Source organism: Schistocerca cancellata, chromosome 3, assembly GCF_023864275.1.
Source record: "Schistocerca cancellata isolate TAMUIC-IGC-003103 chromosome 3, iqSchCanc2.1, whole genome shotgun sequence".
In the NCBI taxonomy this organism is placed as follows: domain Eukaryota; kingdom Metazoa; phylum Arthropoda; class Insecta; order Orthoptera; family Acrididae; genus Schistocerca; species Schistocerca cancellata.
Genome location: NC_064628.1, coordinates 930,399,893 through 930,424,344, shown reverse-complemented (window position 1 = coordinate 930,424,344; position 24,452 = coordinate 930,399,893). Strand labels below are relative to the sequence as shown.

The 24,452-nt window shown below is 43.5% G+C and overlaps 1 protein-coding gene across 1 annotated transcript in view; it reads right to left on the bottom strand.

Moving 5' to 3' along the window:
- The window catches only part of LOC126176006 (troponin C-like), a 66,689-nt gene extending 48,493 nt beyond the window's left edge, over positions 1 to 18,196 (bottom strand). The window contains exon 1 of the mRNA XM_049923126.1: positions 18,057 to 18,196. Coding sequence (XP_049779083.1) covers positions 18,057 to 18,059 — 3 coding nt within the window. The 5' untranslated portion in view covers positions 18,060 to 18,196. The remainder of the gene's footprint in view (positions 1 to 18,056) is intronic.
- Positions 18,197 to 24,452: the final 6,256 nt, after the last annotated feature.

The following is a 24,452-nucleotide window of genomic DNA, read 5'->3' as shown; positions in this document are numbered from 1 at the left end:
TGGTTCACCAGCTTGCGTCCACCGTGAACTCAGGCAACCTTGAGCAATCTTTTGCTCATGTTGTCACAAAAACTAACCATCCTTCGTAGACTTGATTGTCATTCTAAATATTACTAAACTTAGAACCGGAATCGGATGATATGTCATAATATTGGCCAACTTCACTGTCTAGAAGTAAGAAATTTAAATTTAATATTGTTGTGTTCAATGTAATTTCCGCTAATCCGGACGTAATACATTATTTTGTCAACCGTTCTGAAATTGTCATGCCACAATCTATGTAAAGCCGTGTGCTTCTTTGACAAGCATCCAGAAATTAAATAAACTGTGTACAGCTAAAGCCCAATGTGTTCTTTCATAAAATAAGGGTCCACTCCTAAGCCCAAAATTTTATTCTAGTGACGCTAACGCACTCACAGGGTGTTTTTGCTGATGTCTGACGAACGTGAAAAGGAGAGGAGTGTCAGAAGGGTGACCCAAAAGCTTGTTAACATTTGAAAATGGACTAATTCACGGAATCATGTACACCTTGACACACATGCCTGAAATGACACGAGCTTTTATTGACACCAAAAATTAGTGCAAAATTCGGCCAACATATGTCACTGGACAACAACAGGTCAGTGACGCCGCATGAGAATCGCATATAAAATAAGCCGTAGTGAGAGAGTCAGATGCGCCAGCAATCGCAGCATGTTGGTTTCATCAGAAAAGGCACCGTTTGTGAAGTTCTATTATCAGAATGGAGAATCCGCCGCTGCAGCTTTTCACCATAAGAAGGGTATTCGAACGAGGGAAAGTCCGGTGCCAAGTGACAGTACGAAAAAATGAATACGGATTTCGAAGACACTGGTTGTTTAGACGATCGGCCCCGTAGTGAGTGACCAGACACAAGTGCTACTGCTATTCGGACAGTTCAGAAGAAATCGAGACTTTAACGGGTTCTTCTACGCACGGTAAAGTCGGCGCTCGTCTGTTGTTTGGAGAGTCCAAAAGTTTGTCCTCCAATGCTATCTCTACAAACTTCAGCGTCATCATGAACTGTTAGCAGCCGGTTTTGTGACGCGGAGAGCATTTGCGGTGTGAACACTTTAAAAAAATGGGAAAAGATGACGATTTATTGTCTAACGTAATGTGGACCGACGAAGCGCATTTCACACACTAAGGGTCTGTCAACATCCGCAGCTGCAGAATTTGGGCTACCGAAAATCCTACAGTTGTCGTGAAACTCGCTCTAGATGACGAGAAAGTCACGATGGGTTCTGGATTTACCACTTCAGTCGTGATCGGAGCCCATTTCTTCAAGAAAATGTGGTGTTCTGGTTTCCGAACCGTCAGCGTGACATGTGCGAAGTATGCCGATATCTTTCAGAATCCCATCTTCCCTAGCCTGGCTGATAAACACCTGCCTGGCGCTCCAATCCATATTGCTACACATATGAAAGACCCCTTGCGCACATCATTTGATGAGGATCGCGTTCTGAGCCGCCCTTTTAAACACGCTTGGCCTGCCAGTCCCCAGACCTCGATCAGCGTGATTATTGGTCGTACGACCTCATTAGCGATGCTAAAAGACAACATCCGACGGAAATCTCTCACCGTACCTGCTGAAGTGCTGTAAGTTACTCTTCACGTTTTTTCTCGACTATAGGTATTTTTTTATGAATGACGACCGACACTTCCAGTTGTTGTAAAGAACATCGCCTTTTCTGAAAATCAGTTGTTATGCTAATTATTGCTTTTGTGTCACACAGGATGACAATTGTTGAACTATATGAAGAAACGTAAATCAGATACAAACTACAGCGTTATTCAACATGTAAACGCCGCTACAGATGTTCGGTATTGGGTTATGACATGTTCGATATGCCTGCCATCACTACGGATGATGTGGCGCAGACGAACGGCGAAATTGTACCCGACCAGTTGAAGTGTCGGAACGCCGATGCTCTCGATGAGCTCCTGAATAGTTGTTTTTTGCTCAGCAATGGTTTTGTGGCTATTGCTGTACACCTTGTCTTCAATATAGCCCCACAATAAGGAGTCGCTTGTGTTCATATCCGGAGAATATGGCTGCCAATCGAGACCCATGCCAGTGGCCTCTGGGTACCCCAGAGCCAGAATACTGTCCCCAATGTGCTCCTCCAGGACACGAAACACTCTTCTGCTTTCATTGGTTCGAGCTCCGTCTTGCATGAACCACATCTTGTCGAAATCAGGATCACTTTGGATACTGGAGATGAAATCATCTTCGAAACCTTCACGTATTGTTCGGTAGTCGCCGTGCAATCGAGGAGTATCGCACCTATTTCCGCGACTGGACTTTGCACAGCATATAGTCATCCGTTGAGGGTGAAGAGACTTCCCGATCGCGAAATGCGGATTCTCAGTCCCCCAAATGCACCAATTTTGCTTATTGACGAACTCATTCAAATGAAAGTGGGCTTCGTCGCTAAACCAAACCTTGCATGCGCACACAAATTCCAATCGTGTCCCGCGGCCAAACGTGCAGTTTGAATGTCGTAGCTCAAACCTTTCCGAAGTAATGACTATTTTATTTCATGTAGTTAAAAGTTCAGTAATTATCACCATGTATGAAGCGGCATCTGTTGGTCATTTTGTGCAATTTTTCTTTTGTTTCAGTAAACCCCCATGTCATTTCAGGCAAGTGTGTTAATTTTAACCTCTCTGCCTACATTTTTCCGTGAAGTATTGACTTTTCATATGGCAGTGCACTTTTAGGTCCGCCAGTAGGTTCGACATTGCACTGCATCTGTCGGAGTACCTGTTGGTAGCATTATTAACTCACCTCGCTGAATCAAATAAGATACCTCACAATTGTATTACGAAAGCAGCTGTAACGTGCCTCGAGATTACACACTGTAACGAGTAGTAACAAATTTTTTCAGTTCGTAGTATTTAGCAAGCTACTCGGACTGCTATCAGAACGAAAGTGCAGCGCATAAAAATAGCTCGCGTCTTGCGCCTGCTCGTTAGAGCTGACGTGTACAGCTGTAATTCTGCGGCTGGCGTAGCTTTACTGTTTTACGAGCGTGCGCTCAACACACGGCGTCGGCCCGCTCCTTTTAATGGCTCCACTCCTGCCGTGCTGGGCAGGGCGCTTCCCGCAAGGCGGACGAGCCTCGCAGATTGCGGCACGGCGTTGTGCAAGGCGCTGCGCCCGCCGTCAGCTCGCCAGCGCATTTGTGACGCCACGTCCACAGCAAATTGTCTCAATAAATATAAGACGAGAATGTTCACCCTGTTTCGCCGTCCAATTACAGACGTCTAAAAATATGGTATGCGTCAGGTAGTAGCTCCCATTAACAAGCTTTAATTTCGAGGATTGCGAGGTCCACAATTTTGTGGGTTGTCGTGTTCCATCAATGTACGAGGTGTGGCTGTAAACTAACGGGACTGATGCTATCACAGTACTACGGATGTGTCAAAGATAACAACCAATAGCTGTGAAGCGCTGTCGAATGCGACGTATCTGGTGTCTGTGGTTTTCGTTTGTATAAGAGCTGTTACTTTGTTTTGCCCGAAAAATGATAAGTGTAACAACACAACAACGATTCGTCGTTAACTTTCACATTAAACTTGGAAAATACTGCTGCTGAAATCTATCTGTTACTAAAATACGTGTATGGAAAGGGATGTTTATCACGTGCTTCCGCCATGACCAAGAATATTTTGAAGATTACTCGTGCCCGAGACGCTCTTCAACATCAGAAACAGATGAAAATATCGAAATAGTAGGTAATCCGATTCGATATGACTGTCAGTTGAGTATTCGATCGATAGCTGAAACTGTAGGAATTGACCAAGAATGCATAAGGCAAAATTTACATAACCAAATGGGCATGAGAAAGACGTGGCGAAAGTTTTTACAGTCGAACAAAATGAACTTCTTGAAAATGTTTGTACTGAGATTCTGAATATCACTGAAAATGATACTAGGTTCTGGAAAGAGTGATAACATGTGACGAATCTTAATTTTTCTCTTATGATCCAGAAACTAAGGGCCAGTCCATGCATTTGAGGGGCCCAACTTCATCGAGAGCGAAAAAAGCTAAAATGAGCAAATCAAGATTAAAAGCAACGACGATTGTTTTTTTTTCCTATATTCATGCAATTGTGTATCTGCACAGTGATCCAGAATGTCAGATTATTATTAATCAACATTACTACCTTGAGGTTCTTGTTCAATTCCGTGAGAAAATAAAAAAAAGAACCGACTTGTGGAAGAACAAGTCATGGGTTCAGTCCAGGGAACGCACGAGCTCATACCGAATTGTTTGTTAAGAGCTTTCTAGCGACGTACAGCATCCCAGTGCTGGACTGCCAACCTTATCGGCCTGACCTGTCACCATGTGACTTTTGTCTATTCTCCAAGGTCAATCTGCATTAAGAGGAACAAGATTTCAGTTCCTTGTAGCAGAGAAAGGAAAAGATCACGCTTCGTCAAGGAGCTCACGGAACAAGGCTTTTAGCACTGTTCCCACCAATGGAAAATTCGCATGGAGCGTTGCAGGGATAGAGGAGTGAAGTACACTGAGTGTGGCAATAACCAACTATGTATGTTTTTGAAATAGAATTATTTACTGATATAGTCCCGTTATTTTATAACCACACCTCATACGACTAAACAGTAATTTGGACAGTAACTGAAGTGTGTTACTTTGATAGATTATACAACGTGATCGAAAAGTTGCGGACATGAAAATAAATGTGTGTATAATGAAGAGTTGCACTGCATTCGTTCAGTCAGCTACCACAAGATAGCGGCACATGTATTACGGACAGCAATCGAAGGCGGAACCGAAACGGGTACATGCCACATGAAATTTGTAGCACTGCCAGTTCATCGGTAGGTAAACATGCAGTTTTCCCAACAGCAACGAGTTTTCATCGTCAAACAGTATTTTGCCGGTCGTTCCTATGCACGTATTGTAGGCCCATTTTGTGGCAAACATCCAGCTGTGTCGAACAGTTCAACAATAACAAGACTGATTGCCATTTTCTTGGTTTGAGGATCAGTTGCAGACAAGAAGAGAAACGGGAGTCTGGCCATAATGCTGGACGGTAAACTGACTGAGGCGAGGAATGTGATGCTACGTTCGTCTTCAAGAGGTTCTTTTCTGTTTCACATATCGTATCGTACATCTCATAAAGTGTTGAATAAGTTAAAATTCGTGCGTAATTATGGTCGTAGTGTGCAGGAATTGAAGGCGCCGCACAGAGAAAAGCGTCTAGCGTACTTCATATGGTTTTAGTGAGTTGCGGGTATCCATGGAACTGCGGAACTGAAGCACATATTACCCAGTTATGTGGCGTGGTTTCACGTTAGCGGATATGTGTATAGTCAAAGCACAAAAATTTCGTCATCCGAAAGTCTACGTTTTTTTTTTATGAAAAGTCACTGTCAGAAGATCGAACTGTAGTGTGCCGTATCGCCTAATCGAATAGTGTGGTCCTATTTTCTTTGTAAATATGATAAACCATGTTGAGTACTAAAATATCTCTACACATTTTATTGCGCATCTTGGGAGAGGTGAGCGTTATTATGTAGAAAATTATTTTCTGTGAACGGAAGCGCCGCTTATGCCCGTGCCTGTGGAGAATTAAAACTTTGGTTCCACTTGTTGAGACCAGCGGTTTGCTCACGCTTCCGCAGCAAGCGCTGCATATCTCAAATCCATCGTATACTTACGAAACACAGTAACCATTGGTACAGAAGTGAAGTGGGAAATGCTAGCTAACATTCACATCGAGTCACCAGTAATTCATACATAGACGCAACTTACCAGGTTACTCTACCTGCTGCGAGAAAGTTGCGACCTTGGACGAAGTCGAGGCACAAGTTGCTTTTTGAGCTTTTACAAACCGCCAGTAGATGACGCTTTGAGATATGACAACACAATTAATTTTAAATTTCACATTTGTTGTTGAAGCTGGTAGATTAGTTAGTTTATAGTGAGTTTTTAAAAAAACATAGTAGTGTGCAATATTGGAAATCTACATGAAGGTTTTTTTCGATAACTTTTTTACGACCTTCGTTAACTACACGTTCCGTAGATCATTTGTACGATTCTTTTATCGGAAGGCTGTTGAACTAGTCACTTTACAGGATATGTGTACGTGATTAATGTTCACGTTAATGAACATATTATTTTTTAGTCGTACTCGTGCAACTACAACTGAAAACTAGGTTTCGTTTTAGAGGATCCAAGTTTTTAAATAAAAATTCATCCATGGAATACAAGAAGTTGTTCGGAAGATGTGATTTTAGGTTGGGTTTAAAACTTGCTTTGCTACCTACCAGATATTTTATGTTATGTTATGACAGCTTTAAGAATACGTAATACACGCCCTTTTTACACTCCTGTACTGTACGTATGGACAATAGTATTTTTTTTCAAATTGTGGTTTGTTTGTGACGGATTTCATTGGCGAATATATGTATCGTGATGCTACAGTTAAAATGCGTAACTCTTACAAGAGGTATCTACATGACGACCGGGAGTGAAAACCACGTATTATTGTTACTCTTTTATAAAACCTACACCAACAGCAACGCCTGGAGTGACTTCGTTCAACTTTTAATGATAATAGCATCTTCAGAAAAAGCGTCTACAATAGTTTTGCATGATGCGCTTTCTAAATCAGTCTTTGAGATATATATATATATATATATACACTCCTGGAAATTGAAATAAGAACACCGTGAATTCATTGTCCCAGGAAGGGGAAACTTTATTGACACATTCCTGGGGTCAGCTACATCACATGATCACACTGACAGAACCACAGGCACATAGACACAGGCAACAGAGCATGCACAATGTCGGCACTAGTACAGTGTATATCGACCTTTCGCAGCAATGCAGGCTGCTATTCTCCCATGGAGACGATCGTAGAGATGCTGGATGTAGTCCTGTGGAACGGCTTGCCATGCCATTTCCACCTGGCGCGTCAGTTGGACCAGCGTTCGTGCTGGACGTGCAGACCGCGTGAGACGACGCTTCATCCAGTCCTAAACATGCTCAATGGGGGACAGATCCTGAGATCTTGCTGGCCAGGGTAGTTGACTTACACCTTCTAGAGCACGTTGGGTGGCACGGGATACATGCGGACGTGCATTGTCCTGTTGGAACAGCAAGTTCCCTTGCCGGTCTAGGAATGGTAGAACGATGGGTTCGATGACGGTTTGGATGTACCGTGCACTATTCAGTGTCCCCTCGACGATCACCAGTGGTGTACGGCCAGTGTAGGAGATCGCTCCCCACACCATGATGCCGGGTGTTGGCCCTGTGTGCCTCGGTCGTATGCAGTCCTGATCGTGGCGCTCACCTGCACGGCGCCAAACACGCATACGACCATCATTGGCACCAAGGCAGAAGCGACTCTCATCGCTGAAGACGACACGTCTCCATTCGTCCCTCCATTCACGCCTGTCGCGACACCACTGGAGGCGGGCTGCACGATGTTGGGGCGTGAGCGGAAGACGGCCTAACGGTGTGCGGGACCGTAGCCCAGCTTCATGGAGACGGTTGCGTATGGTCCTCGCCGATACCCCAGGAGCAACAGTGTCCCTAATTTGCTGGGAAGTGGCGGTGCGGTCCCCTACGGCACTGCGTAGGATCCTACGGTCTTGGCGTGCATCCGTGCGTCGCTGCGGTCCGGTCCCAGGTCGACGGGCACGTGCACCTTCCGCCGACCACTGGCGGCAACATCGATGTACTGTGGAGACCTCACGCCCCACGTGTTGAGCAATTCGGCGGTACGTCCACACGGCCTCCCGCATGCCCACTATACGCCCTCGCTCAAAGTCCGTCAACTGCACATACGGTTCACGTCCACGCTGTCGCGGCATGCTACCAGTGTTAAAGACTGCGATGGAGCTCCGTATGCCACGGCAAACTGGCTAACACTGACGGCGGCGGTGCACAAATGCTGCGCAGCTAGCGCCATTCGACGGCCAACACCTCGGTTCCTGGTGTGTCCGCTGTGCCGTGCGTGTGATCATTGCTTGTACAGCCCTCTCGCAGTGTCCGGAGCAAGTATGGTGGGTCTGACACACCGGTGTCAATGTGTTCTTTTTTCCATTTCCAGGAGTGTATATATATATTATTTGTGAAGGAGAGCTTTTCTCAATATACCGAGGCTCAAACAGCGTTTTTGTCTACTGGTTAAAGGAAATGCTCAAAAAATTCGGCCGAAGAAGTGGAAAATATGTATACAATATCGCAACAGAAACGAAACTTGGTCGTCTCCGTACGAGACGGAAACTAAGTGGCACTCAGATTTTCGGGTGTTTCAAGATAGAAACAAAACAACGAGAGTATTCCGTACGGGAAGCACTTCAACAAAAATCATCGCTTGTTTCTTTGGTTACGCTGGATGTAACACAACCGTGGAATCGAAGAACAGTTAATGCTAGTTATTGTACAACAATTTGTTTGCCACAAATCATCGATGAAATCATGAAAAACAAACGAAAATGGCCGACCAGCTATCATATTGACAAAACCAGCTGCCACGCAACAAGTCGAACAATTGGTTACTTAAGGGAGATAAACACGCAACTGCTGCCTCACCGCCTGTATTCACATCTATCCCCCCCTAACGATATCTCTTACTCAAAAAAATGCATAGACAGCGATATTCATTACCTGCTGAATCCTTTCATGACTGTGCTTTTGAACCACCACAATCAGAGTGGAAAAAATGTTCCAGAATTGATCAAAACGCATGCAAAAATGTGCAAAATTTTGAAGTTTATTAGTTAAAGAACCAGTAAGACGATTCGTTGCAAAAAAAGTTCTCCTTCAAGGTTTTTGTAAAAACTTAAATGGCCTCCATCATATGAAATCGACCGACCATCAAAGTCGTGTTTCAGACTCTTCTAGCCGAATTCTTATTCAGCATACATATTCTAGCGCGTAGGTTCTGTTCCCAGACACGTCTAATGCCGTCCACAAATTAATCAGTTTTCCGTGTTTCAACTCAATATGAATCTGTGAGGGGTGTGTTATAGCTAAGTGAAAAAGAGGCAGGAGAAACCAATGAGATTGATTGATAGGAACTGAATAATGTTTTAGTTATAGAAAAAATGAGAAAGGGAAGGGCCGTGAGTTTTTTTTGTAGGAACTGTGGCCGAATCCGCCTAAGAAGTTTCGATAAAACTAACGTACCTCTCAAGAGGATGGTCAGACAGAATAATATGACGCCCACTAATCCGGCGACAAAAGAACTAATTAGTAATCCACAACTGATGAAGATGCTTCGATGGTCCATGGGGCTGACACGATCTGACCACGTAAAAAATGAGACGTCCGGCAAAGGTTTGGTGTCGCGCCGATCGCCGACAAAGTGAGGGAAGCCTGTCTCCGCTGATACCGCCACGTCACGAGAAAGCAAGGCAACTCAGTCGCAAAAACAGGAGCAACAAGACCACGAGGAAGACCGGTAAAGAGATGTACTGACTACGTCAGGGGAGACATGCACGTTGTTGACTTAACACCAGAAGATGTCAACGACAGGGAGAAATGGAGGAGATGTAGCAAAACAGCAGACCCCGCAAGTCGGGATTAATGCTTGGAAAGAGAGAGAGAGAGAGAGAGAGAGAGAGAGAGAGCGAGAGAGAGTAATCCACAACTGATGTTCGATTTAAAACTACATACATCGAATACGAGAAGAAGTTCTCCTATCAGAATAGTCACATGCAGCTTCATTTTCGTGTAGTCGTTAAACTGAGAGCTGTAACAAACCCTCAGCATACAACAGAACATTGTTATTCAGTTTACTGTTACCCGAGTATCATATTCACGTCTAATCTAGAACTAGTTTCATTCCGCATTATTTATCTCCGTCATCCAGTGTTAGGCACATTTCATAAGCACAGCGCAGCTGCAGCACGAAAGCGCAGTCGAAATAATAACGATAAGTATTGAGCTGTGTTAAGATAATTAAGATGGGAAAAAGACCGGAATGAAGACATCTGAACGTAAATAAAGTAATGAAAAACACCGGCTGGTTGCTGTATTTCTTCCAATAATTTAGTCCACACCCATTGCATCCGACCATAATTACCACGCTGTTCTACTCAAATTTTCTGCATTTAAGTTTCTTAAGGTAGTATTATGATCTTTGTACATTCCGCTTGGAGGGACGTGGGGCATGCTTACAAGCTAGAAGTTCTGTGTGTGTCCCACATATTACAGTATTTCGCTTGCGCAGAATTCAGTCAGGTTGTGAATAAGAAACGGTGACCCTTATGCCTACACTAAAACAATACTTAATCGGTTGTCTTCCTAATCTTCGTAATTACAACTTAGTTCCAAGAGAATCTTTGCTATCAACAGAATCTTTGCTCTCAACACACAGTGTTTAAAAAGCATGAGTACTTTTATCCTAAATAAGCCATTATAGTACACCATTGACTTACGAATTTAAGATAGGTTTGGATGTGACCCACTAGTTGTTAGACGACACGAGAAACGTCGCCTCTGGTTTCACTGTAGTAGGGCGTTGCCTCTGAAATTTTTTCTTCCAAGCAGCAGCAAGGTTCTAACTGACACTACGTCATCGATTTCTGTTTTTATTCATTTCCCCAAATGAAATGTCATTTAACGGTACGGAAACCTGTGTTTCTTGTTTAGACCACTCAACCAGTTTGAAAAAATTAGGTACTCGTCATAAATGGAAGCCAGCTGGACTAACCTCACAACTATAAGGATGGGCGCTAGAAAATTATAAACGTAAGACATGTAGGAGTGTCTTTTTACAAAAGACGTATGTAAGTTCTATTTATAAGAAAATAATGCACAAGAGATATAGGCGTTCACTCAACGAACCATGCCCATAATGAAATATAATTCGTCAACAGCTTCAGTCCACTTATAGGAATCTTAAACCTACAATTTGCAATTCGAGATTCATAAGCCGGTCTAATGCGAATGGAATCTTTCTGTCATCCCCTTATAATTAGACCATAAAATCTCGTTGGTATTGGATGACTGCACCAGAGGCTGTGAACTATTAAGTGATCGCTTTTTAATGGAACTCTCGAGTTTTTGGTGAATCTCATTAGTCTTTTCAACGATTGGTAGTTTCTGAATTAAAATTTCCTGGCAGCTTACCGCGAAGCACAAAGCCTGTACCAGCGTCTCATTATGTAGGTCTGTCCGTTGCACTCCGTGAAATAACCCGAATATTAATGATCCTTCTTGTTCTCTGACATCGAGGAGGAAGATGAAGCTCCCATAGCGGAGCAATTCTCTACCACGATAGTGAAATAAATTTAGAAAACTGCGAAAACGAAGAAGTCACTAAACAGTAAAATTAATTGATTCATTATATTCATCGATTTAAAATGTAGTTTCTCGCATCACAGCCATCGCAGATCCGATACGTGCTGTACTTCAAGCTGCACCTACTGCGAGATACGATGGGTAAACGTACTGGACACAATTAAAATGGCTCTGTTCATTTATCTGAGGATGAAACATTGTGTCCCTCGAAAATTGACCCCGGATTTTCTACATTCTCTGACGGTGATTGTTCACTATGTTTTGTGTCACGATATTTCTCAGGTTTATTTCAAACAATGCAGCCGTGATCAGACTTGCTTTGTTCTCCTGATCTGCTGACGTCACTGCGATTCGTTGAAGCTAACAACCTTTCAAAGTTGAACTGAAATTTCATCACGAACTCTAATGTTGAATGGTCAGCTTCGTTATAGCGAAACAGTATTAGCCGTTTCAGTTTTGATGGGGAGGGTTTTGTGGATTAGATTTCCCTTGGTCTGAAATAAGTGTGAGTGTACCATTACTGGGGAGCGCTCTAACAGTTCTACTTGCGTTACTGTTTCCATGCTACGTTGTATTTGGCTATGAACAGCACCAATTAATACTAAAAAAGGGACACTTGAACGTGGAGAGACGACTATATCTACTTATAACAATGATCGGATCATTGGAAACATTGTCAATATAAAACAATAAATTTACATTTCGGAGAAACGAATTTATCATAAACTACAACCAATCCACCTTCATTACAAATCCTGGATAAGTAATATTTCAGTGAAGTTCTATATGCCTTTGCGCATGGTTAATACAATTTTGTATTGCTGTCCCACAGTTGTCTAACAGATCTGTCATCGTCATCTGATATTTTTATGCTACATAGTCCAGATCTGTGGTCAAAGAATACCGCTAAATTTCTAACTTCAGGGGGAACTGAAAACAGTCGGATTGATTCCATGACGTAGTGGCGATATCTAGTTTACAAAATGGCTCTGAGCACTATTGGACTCAAAATCTCAGGTCATCAGTCCCCTAGAACTTAGAACTACTTAAACCTAACTAACCTAAGGACATCACACACATCCATGCCCGAGACTGGATTCGAACCGTGGCAGTCGCGCGGTTCCAGACTGAAGCGCCTAGAACCGCTCGGCCACCGCGGCCGACTGATATCTAGTTTATAATTGGCTAGTGTATATCACGCTCGAACTATCACGAATTTCCAAAACACAGAAATAAAATTACAGTAAGTAATTCAACTGTTTAACTAGGTGATACTTCCGAAAGCGGCGAAGTTTTCCCTGAACATCGCGATGAACAGCGTACGATATCATCATGAACCATTTATAGTTTGCTGTTTGCAGCCAAGGCGGCAAGAAATATAAGATTTGACACTGTCGTTAGAAATAGGAATATTGTGTCGAGCCACAGTTTTATTAGTTTGCTGTGGCATAAAGGAAATACAAAAAGTCCTGAAGAATCATTCTCAGTATTGCTTTCTCAGCAGTTACTCTTTGTCAACTAACTTTGGTTTCTTTTTTATTCACTCAAAAGGCTGTTTTCCTCGAAACATCCTGCCAACATTGTTTAATGTAAATTTAGCTACCACTTTTTAACTGGTGCTGATATGACTCTCTGAGAAACCACTTCGTGCCGAAAGACGTTGCACGACTTATCTCCAATGTGTCCAGTGAAAATCTATCTGTGGCAGGTGTTTGTATTAACTGAAACACATGGACACTTTCTTAGCAGAGTAATATTGCGATATTATTTCGAGGCATTGGAGAGTGCAATGTGTGGAGATGATTTGAAGAGGCGATACACACATTTGGATTACTTGTGTCACGACTTGTTCCAGTCGCTTGCAGAGACTGAAAGTTTAAGTGTCTTGAAGAAATCTCGTGCGACTAGAAAACTCTGTATTACTGCAGACTGTACTCGATATTCCATACCCTACTTATATAGGTGTTACAAATGTAAAAGAACGCTAGGCCCTTCCGTTCCTGATAGATGGAACCGAGTGCAACCAGTGAAAAATTTAAATTTTATATCGCGTAGGATAAAAAAACTGGGTTACGTATTTGCTCAATAAACTTACTTCTACGTTTGATTTGGTATTAGAATTGGTGCTCTTGGCGTACTAGATACAGTTCTGTAGTAAAGGTTTTGTGAAATGGAATTTTTGAGTGCTTGGGACAGTTACCAAGTTGGATAAATAAAAAAGAGATAAGGTTTAGAGAACACCTTCCCAGTTCGTCACGTGTTTGTTTAGACAACACGAATTTCTCAACATATGACGTCCTCGTATGCACTCCTCATGTGAAGTCCATAGTGGTAAAATGTATGAAAAATGCTGATTTACAGAGATGTATGCTCAAAGGCGTTCTCCCCGCGCATACAACAGAGTGAAAGGCAGTATTTTTGTAGTAAATGCGCTTTATGCACTCACGGCGACATAATGTTTTGTGGAATACGGATGTAGCTTAAAACTCGTCTTCAAGCCATTGCGGATATTTGCGAATCTCGCTATCACCACAGTTTGCTAAGTTTCGTTTTTTGAAGCAATATTTGCGTAAATTTACGCGTCTATAATGCAGTGGAACACTATTGCTATCTATTAGGTTATTCCTATAGTGTAACTCCAGTTATCTCGTTGTGTGTTGGACAAGGAAGTATCGTAGAATGAAGATGAGCGAGAAACTTCTTGAAACGTTGAATTCAGGTGATGTAGTTATACTTTTGATGAACCGAGTTGATTTGTCATTGAGATAGCCCGAGAAATCCTGTACTCAGAAGGGACAAACTGTACTTCCGTACTCAACTGATAATTTCCAAAACTTCTACATCTATATGTAAGCTATAGTTCGCAAACCACTGTAGTGTGCATGACGGAGGAAACTTTACACAGTTCTCTTTACTGTTCCACTCGCAAATAGAGCGAAGGAAAATGATTGCCTATATCCTCTATACGAACAGTGAACTCACTCAATTTTTCCTTCGGCTTCTTGCGCGGGAAGAGGCAGTATAAAAGCTCTGCAGTCTCTCAAAAATGCTGGTTCTGTAGACATCCTATGTGGCGTTTTGCGAAAAGATCGTCTTGTTTCCCCGCATGGATTGTTATCTAAGCTGATAGGGTACCACCGTAATGACGGCACCGTTCGGTACCCAATCTAGCAGTACTCATCTGATTTGCCCAAACCTCTTGCTTCAGTCCGACCTGGTGGAGATCTGGACATTGGTACAGAGCTCTAGAGTGGTTCGCACGAGTGTCCCGTACGCAGTCTCCTCTACAGACACACTGCACCTCCTCTTAATAAACATTAGCACCGCTTCGCCCTACCCACAAACTACGTTTATGTACTCATTCCATTTCATTTCCCAACGTTACCAACAGACATTTAATGTACATGGCGGGCGCGGAAACATATGTTAGTAGTACTGCAACACTACAACAATGTTTCTCCTTCCTATCCGGATTAATTTCGAAATATCCACAGAGAAAACAAGCTGCCGCACGTACTGCGCCTTTGCGTGAATCCGGAATCAGAAGCGTGTACGTAACACTGCGCTGCTTTGGGGTGTCCCGTGGTGTGAATTATAGCTTGAGTAGCTCTCTTAGTGCGATATCCGACCCTTTCTGTCATTTCATTTTGAGTATTTCTCTGAAATTTAGTAGCCATATTTTTATTGTGTTCTGAAATTAGAGTTCTCTGGGCCATATTTAATCTGTCGTTTCACGAGAAGGGAGCTTTAGTGCAGAATTTCCCAAAGTAATCCGAACAAAATGCTGCAGTGGACTTTCAAAGCAGAGAGAGGTCACGCAGCGCTGAAGATACTGGACTTAAGTTAGGAAAGAGTGGGTTTCTTGTCGTTGTGGGCCAGTAAATATAAGGCCAATCAAAAACTTTCCGCTCGAAGACCGTACATTCCGTAATCGGTATGCCGTTCAGGGAAAATCATCATGCGCGCTGAGGCAAACATCCCACCGACGCATCAGGTTGAAGATGATGAGGTTTGGTTTGTGAGGCGCACAACTGCGCGGTCATCAGAGCCCGTACTATGTCCTAATTTTCTCAAAGTCCAATCTACCCACTGTCACGAATGAGGAGGAGGATGATGAAGTGATGAGGACAACATAAACACCCAGTCCCCTGGCAGAGACAAATCCCCAACCCGACTGGGAATCTAACCCGGGACCCCGTGATCCAGAGGCAGCAACGCTGGCCACCATCAGATTGAAGATACCCGTTTGATAAAACACTGTTTCGTGCTGCATGAAGAAGTCCGTAGCTGCCTGCTGCACACCCCCTTCAGCAGGAGACGTCGACCCTTGGCGTAAATTTTTGGTTACGACATTTAGCACATGAGAGCGTGCGTTGTCAAACAGCAGCCCTTGTCGCACTATTCCACATTGGTGGTTTTCGACAGACATGCTGCACCGTACACATTCTTCAGTCTCCGATGTATGTCTACCCATGTCTGTCCTTCGCAGCCGAGAGAAGGATAAGAGCACGTTGGTCCTGTTCGGTAATAACGTCGCCATACATAACGTTTCCGCATTCACCGCACACACTTAGCAAAGACGCGAATGCCACACTAATCCCCAGTCGGTGCTTATACACCCGCATAGAAGTTGCGCTACGTTGCAGGTACGCTACAGCAACGCCCTCAAACGCAAACTTTTAATCGTCCGTTTCACGTAATTCTTTTTTCCTTCGGTATCGCAAATCCAGGACACCACGTTGCTACACCACGCTACTCGAGTCTGTGACTGTCTGTCATCTCTACTGCGTGCAAACCACTTGATCTTCTTGTTTTACTTTTATTGCCGAGACATGCAGCGTTTTGTGCCTTCCTCAGTGGGCCCTTCAAAGCTCAGTATTTCGTGGTTAAGGTTGTGAGTGCTGTTACTGAAATGTAAATGTGCAGAGTCTGTGTGTATCCATCAGTGAAAGAGGAATACGTGCGTGACGACGTGGACATGGATATAAAGCATCAAAAGCTATCTGTCCGGTTAAAACAAGTTCTACTGGGTTGGCAGATAAGTTCGTTTCGTTTTTTGATCAGTTTAATAAACACAATAAATACACATATTAGAGATTTTAGCCATCAATAATGTATTCTCCTTGACCATTTGCAACATTCTGTCAACGCTGGGGTAACTATTTGATTCTGCGACTGTAGAAATCGAGTGGTTTTGAGTAGAAGGACTTGTCGAGCCCTGTTCGGAGCACATTTTTCGTCGGAAAGAAAGTTCCTAGAAAGTTATTCGATAGAGAGGAGAAAAAGTCAAAGTCTGAGGGCGCAAGAGCAGATGAATTATATGGGTGCGGAATGAAATCCCAACCCAACTCGTGTACAGCTTTTTTTGTCATCCTAGCAGAATACGGGCGGGAGTTATAGTGGAGTAGCATCACTTCAGGGAGTCTTCCTGGTCGTTGTTCTCAGATTGCGCCTGCAAGACGTCTCAGAACACAATAAATGCCAAGAGTGATGGTTACGCTTCGTGGAAGCAATTTGTAGTATATCATACTGTAGTTGTCCCACCAGATGCATGAAATTATATTTTATGGATGCGCGCATGTCTTTGTGCGGGGCGTTGCTGCTTTTTTTGGGCTCAACCATTCTTTTCCTTTCCTTGTGTTAGCATAAAGAGACCATTTCACATTACCAATAACGATACAGGATAGGAACTGCCGGTTTGTTCACTAGCCAGTTGATGACTAGCAAACAAAGATACACTGACGGCCACCCGCTGATTTTTGTGATTTTGGCTTAGAGCATGCGGTACCCATACATCTGACTTTGAACCTTCCCCACTGCATGCAAATGCCGCAAGACGGTGGAGTGACCACAGTTCATCACATCTGCCACTTCTCGAGGATGCTACTGTGAAACATTGTGGATTAATACGTTTAAACGATCTTCACCAAACCCGGAAACTCTTCCTGAACGCAAGCCGGAGTGACCGAACGGTTCTATTCACTTCAGTCTGGAACCGCGCGACCGCTACGGTCACAGGTTCCAATCCTGCCTCGGGCATGGATGTGTGGTCCTTAGGTTAGTTAGGTTTAAGTAGTTCTAAGTTCTAGGTTACTGATGACCTCAGCAGTTAAGTCCCATAGTGCTCAGAGCCATTTGAACCATTTTTTCTTCCTGAACGTGGAGAGCTACTAATGCCGAAACGATCCTCCTTGAAACGAGAAAACTATTTTCTTGCCGTACTCTGTCCTGTGGCATGATCCCCATACACGGCGGAAATGTTCCTGGATGCCTCCGCTGCTGTTACCCATCTATTTAACTCAGACAGAATGTCGGCAATGTTCCGATTTCTCTACTTGGCACTCCATTTTCTAGCGTCCACAGCTCCCCTCACTATCCTTATATGATAAAAAATGGCAATACATGAACTCAGATAGCAACAGTAAACTACAAGTAAAATATTCCCATCGACAAATAAACCCATAGCAGCCGGAACATCAACATGGAAAACAAAAACGCTACCAACTTGTGGACCATTCCTTGAAATTCCACTGTGTTGTCGGCTGCGCCGTCGGCGATATATCCCAGTTTTCCCTCCTTTCTACGCTTCTACGTCTTTCGATATCGCGATTACAGGTCGCGTTTACATCATAGCGGTCCACCCGCCAGTAGGCAATGGTGAAGAACGTGGCATATGTGTAGAAGCACAAGTTCCGGTAGAGGGGATCGGAGCTGAGTTTCCGACGGTGCTGGAGTACTCACCATGGTGTGGCCGGTGGGTGCGGTGCGGGCGGCGGCGTGGAGTGTGCTGGACTGCGGCTGGCGGGGGCGCGACTCCGGATATAGCCGAGCAGCGCATGCAGCCGCTTGCTACGCGCGGCGCTCCACGGAAAGCTGCTGCAAACCGCCGAGTCGCCGACGCCACCTCATCTCGCCTCCCGGCGTCTCACTGCCGAACCCTCCCACCCGGCTCCATCCGACCTCAGCGCAGTCATAAATATCTATAGCGCCTTCTAGCCCTTCTATAAAACTGCCTCGGCGTACTCGTCGCGTCAAGTCTCAGTACAATTTCGAGCTTTCGTCCAAATCTTCCATCGTCTTCGCCAGGAACAGCTAACTATCGTGGCTGCTGTTGTGGTAACTATTTATAACCGATAATCGCCTAGGCCTTCCTGGAATTTCGGGCACTGAATTCTAACATAGGCTGTTCACGGGGAACTATGCCTTTCGGCACAACACTGGCTTCGGTGTTGTACTACAGGGTGTTCCTGTGAGAGCGTGCAAAAACGTAACAGGACATAGAGAATGCTCCACTGAACACTTTGAAATATGGAATCTGGGGTAGGAGAAGCTAGCGCAAGGACGTCCAGAAGTAAACTCGTTCAAAATGGTTCAAATGACTCTGAGCACTATGAGACTCAACTGCTGTGGTCATCAGTCCCCTAGAACTTAGAACTACTTAAACCTAACTAACCTAAGGACAGCACACAACAGCCAGCCATCACGAGGCAGAGAAAATCCCTGACCCCGCCGGGAATCGAACCCGGGAACCCGGGCGTGAGAAGCGAGAACGCTACCGCACGACCACGAGATGCGGGCTAGTAAACTCGTCTACCGCTTTGTCTAGCATTACTGTTTTCCACCTTATTTACATCTGACATGCGTGCAAGTTTACATATACTATGCTGTTTATTTACATGTATGTTCCTTCATTTCCTGCAAGGAAACAAGGGAGAAGACGAGCCTGATTACCGGGAATTAATGATTCAGATTTTTTTAAATTACCTGTATTGTATTTACATTATCCGATGACAGAACGTGCCATGAATCAGTGCTATTCAGAGACGTACAGTGTAATACGATGGAGCGTTAGCGACACTGTGTTTCCTAGTTGCTGGATTGGAAGAGGTGGTCCCATTCCATGGACTGCGAAGTCAGCTGACCTGAATCCTCTTGGTTATTTTCTATGTGGATATCTCAGTTCACTTTTGTATCAGACCCCAGTGGATACAGAGCTGGAATTAGTTGCCAGAATGGTCGCTGCCTGTAATGTGATTCGAAACACACCAGGGATATTTGTCAGGGTGCGTCAGAAAATTGTTCGCTGATGTCATGCTTGCATTGAGGCTGATGACCGTCATTTTCAGCACATTTTGTAAGATACAGTACAAATGGTACATTCATTGTGTCAATGATGGTATTTGCAGTTAACCAATGTAAATAAAAAAGTACATAGTAATGTGATTTTACTTCTGTCATCTCCTTAAGCTGGCTTCTCCGACCCCAAGTTCCCTACCTGAAATTGTTCAGTGGAACATCCTCTGAATACTGTTAAATTTCTGCACGCTCTTACGTAAACACCCTGTATATACAAATAGGATGTGAAGATTTGCGGAACATTTCCAAAATTTATTCCCTAAACTGTGGGGGCCAATCAAATGAAAACCCAACAACCGCCACATCGGGACCGTGGAATGGTTCCATTCAGAAGTAACCACAACACGCGTTAAAACATTTGCGCACTGGGAAACGAGACGATCAGTTTCTGTTTCGTAGAACGTGGTCGGCAGCTGACGGATCAACAACCTGGCGGTCTCTTGCACTTCCTCGTGCGAAACTGACGTCAACGCATACCTTTCTTCGAGTCGCCAAAGATGTTAAAATCACACGATGAAAGATCTGGGCAACAATTTTTGTTTTTTTAGGACCAACGGCATACTAGATATCAGATGATAACAGGATTATAAGATCCTCCAGAATAACTGCTTATAATTAATCGTTGATAAGACCAGACTGTTTCGACATTTATCGCCATGTCACGTGCCTGCGAATACAATTTTGGTGAGTCCGTGTATAAATTTGAATGTCAATTACATTAAAGTGATTACTTTGTACTCACGTCTTGAGTGATGTAACGTCCATATTACATTGTTAGTGAAGTGCCTTATTAACTGTTAATGTTTTGACTAGATAGTAAATGTAAATGTACTGAAAATAATACGTTAGTTACGGTTTGACAGTAGTTCGATGGTTCTACTCTAACTACGTTATATGTTTACAGAGATTATATACATGGACAGAGATATTATTTCACTAGTTGAATTTTGTCACGATTATCTTTGGTTCCTGCATATGTTATTTCTTATGTATCCTTTCCTGTGTTCCAAAACTTTAATAAAGTATTTGAGGTAGCGTTTGTGTATCAGTACGCAAATACTTTATTGAACTTTTAGAACACGAAAAAGGATAGGTCAGAAATAACATATGCAATAACCAAAGATAATCATGATAAAATTTAGTTATAAAATAATATCGCTGTTCATGCCTATAGTCTTTGTAAAACATGTAATGTCGTAAAACTGTCGAACTATTGTCAAACCATAATTAACGTATTATTTTCAATACATTTACGTCATTTACCATCTAATCCAAGCACTGACATTAATAAGACAGTTCAGTAACAACCAAATATGGAAGTCATATCATTCAAGATGTGAATACAATATAGTCACTGCAAAGTAATTGACATTCAAATTTATTCTCATACTCGCCAAAATTACATTCACAGGTGCTTGACAAGGCCGATATATGCCGAAACAGCCTGGTGTTGATAAATAGTAATTATTGTAAGCAGCTATCCTGGTGCATCTTTCTAATAAAGATCTTCGCTGTACAGACCATGTTGCAGTGTTTTCCAACTAAGCGTGGCCCTCGTCCGATTGGCAGCATGGAAGAGGAGGACAAACGGCGCGCAGTCCACAGTGGAAGCCACTCTCATCTCCCCCACCAACGAAAGGCAAAGCTTTGCACATTACTTACGGTTGGGTCATGATGACATTCTTCGACTGCAGGGACCCTATGCTCGTAGAGTTCCTCGAGCGTGGAATCACAAATGATGCGCAGCGCTATGAAAATACTTCGCGGAAACTAGATCCCCCACAAAATCAAGCGCCCAGGAATGCTGTCTGACGTAATCATCTGCTTTTCACGATAACGCCCGCCCCACACTGCCAATCCGACGAAGGCTATGGTTCAGTGGTTTGGTTGACAACATGCACCGTACAGCCCCGAGCTTCCACCGTGAGATTTTTACATTTTTGTCGATCTGAAAAAACGTGGACGTCGGTTTCAGTCGGACGAAGAAGTGCGCGAGTGGATGCAGTTGTGGAGCCTTCAGCGGCCGACCACGCTCTGTGAAACAGGAGTTGATCGTCTCGCCCCCAAGTAGGACACAAGTCTTACTTCATGTGGTGATTACTTTTGAAAGGAACCAGTCCACGGTCCCGTTGTGCCCCGTGTTCGGTTTTCATTTAACTGGCCTTTACACTCTATGCACCTTCCTCATACATTTCTTGTCGAGCTCCACAGAGAGACCATTCCAACATGCTAGCGCGAGAACTCCGGCTCCTGTTCTCCTTACTAAATAAAAATGGCTGCAGTATACCTCCTGAATATCCGTCTCCAATTCCCACAAGGAACTGCCATAGTGATTTACCATTTGAATGTGGTAAAAGAAGACCCGTTAGGCATGGTATGTAACTGTTGTAGTCTCTGAAAAATACGGTCTTCTTGTACTCTAGGTGTGCTCATCTGTACATCATCTACGTACTCAAATGAAAGAAAATCAAGTAAAAAGTACTCTTTCGTACACTAGAAGAGACGAAAGGAACTGTCTGAAAAATCCATGTAGAAAAGCACTGCACTTTGAGAAATGAGATATTATCAAACTCAACAGGGAGGAACAGAGCACAATATCCCGTCATATAATTACGAACTGAGCAGTCCAGCTAGCATGGATGCACAATAATTTGTCAAACTGGAAGGAGGGCGAGAGTTCAGTCAAACGCTGTTTAGAGCTGATTTTACCGAGGAATTTGCGACTTTCTGGGGTGTTTCCCACATTCGTATTCTCGAATGCTATCCTGGGTTACACTTTACTCAAGCATCTTAAAAAATTTAGCTTTGAAAACACATTTTGTTAATCTTTTAACCCTTTCGATCATGGCGTCCTGATATAAGGACATACTAAATAAACACTCAGTATATTAAGATTCGTTAAATTTTACCATTTGTGATTTTTGCCCTCATATTGTCACAAATAGAGATTTTACTTCAGAACAGTATCGACATGTCCTGTCAATCTGTGTAGCACAAAACAAAATTGGACCTGCACAGTCACATGAACACTTTCCAGTAACCTTTGTACTTCTCATCAGCCGGTTGATATCTTCTGAGCTTAGGTAAAAAAAATTATTTGTGCGTAGAAAGGTGCATTCTTCAAGGTGAAAACTGAAGGTATCTTTCAGAACGAAAGGTAAATGACATATTTATAACTTTATATATGTCTCCAAATGAGGACACTGTGATTGAAAGGTTGTAATAGCGTAGTAATTTAAGACATTATTTCGCTTTCTTTTTAGTGATCTTACAATGATTTCACATTGCCCCGAGTCCAACATAGACGAAGGCCACTTACAGAAGAAGTTATAGACTTCCTTAGTTCATCTGAAATTGTCGATCTATCTGATGATCCTGGCGATAATTTTGAACAAGAGGACAATGATGGAGGTAATGTTAGACGTTTTGTATCATACGGTATATTGTAAGCTGAGTATCCTTGACACAAGGACCGCTATCTGCATGATAAGTGACACTGAGATAATCACGAAACACTCGTCCCATCCAAACGACAACACATTGGCAGCGAGAATGTTATTGTTGCGTACTAATTTGTTACAGCGCAGCCAATATAAAGCTCAATAAGAAAAATATCTATTCTCATCATAACAAACTGAGAGGTAGCTTTGAATGTCCAGGTTGGTAAGTCTGATGTCTGTCCACGTGCTTTGCATCCGGACATGGCAGGGCGACTGCCACGGCTATTGGGCATTTAGCGGGCTTTGCACCCGGAGACAACATGCAGTTAGCTGCTTTTGGAACCGACCACTATTTTCGACAGCTATTTTCGACGGTTTAAAGCCGGTTTTGCAACCTGAAACATATTCCACCAAATAGTCGCTGAAAACATCTATACGGCCGCATGCCCACCTCAAAATCTACATAAAACGAATTTTTAATGTCAATAAACTTCACCAACTTCTGAGTAGCCAAACCATTTGCTCGAATTGTTTAGACTGTTCTTCAAATTAGTTGCGTACAACTACGTGCCGTTAACATGTCGCATTGTCATACGTAAAAATTGCATCATTTTAGGAACATGACGCCCGTGAGTGGGTGCAAATGGTCTCCAAGTAGCCGAACATAGATAGGACACAGTCCATTCCATGTAAAAACATCCCAAACCATTATGGAGCTTACAACAGCGTGCGCAGTGCCTTGTTCATAACCTGGGTCCATGGCTTCGTGGGGTCTGCCCCACACTCTAACCTACCATCATCTCTTACCAAATGAAATCGGGATGTCCCATGCGTCTAGTTCCAACTACACTATGTGATCAAAAGTATCCCGACACCTGGCTGAAAATGACTTACAAGTCTGTAGCGCCTTCCATCGGTAATGCTGGAATTCAATATGGTGTTGGCCCACCCTTAGCCTTGATGACAGCCTCCGCTCTCGCAGGCATACGTTCAATCAGGTGCTGGGAGGTTTCTTGGGGAATGGCAGCCCATTCTTTAGGAGTGCTGCACTGAGGAGGGGTATCGATGTTGGTCGGTGAGGCCTGGCACGAAGTCGGCGTTCCAAAACGTTGCAAAGGTGTTCTATAGGATTCGGGCCAGGACTCTGTGCAGGCCAGTCCATTACAGGGATGTTATTGTCGTATAATCACTCCGCCACAGCCCGTGCATTATGAAAAGTTGCTCGATGGTGGTGATAGATGCAATCGCCATCCCCGAATTGCTCTTCAACAGTGGGAAACAAGAGGTGCTCAAAACATCATAGTAGGCCTGTGCTGTAATAGTGACACACAAAACAACAAGGGGTGCAAGCCCCCTACACGAAAAACACGACCACACGACAACACCACAGCCTCCGAATTTTACTGTTGGCACTACACACGCTGACAGATGACGTTCACCGTCACATTGGAAACAGTGGACCTAGAGATGTTTAGGAGTGTGGAAATCTCGCGCACAGACTTATGACACAAGTGACACCCAATCACCTCACCACGTTCGAAGCCCGTGAGTTCCGCGAAGC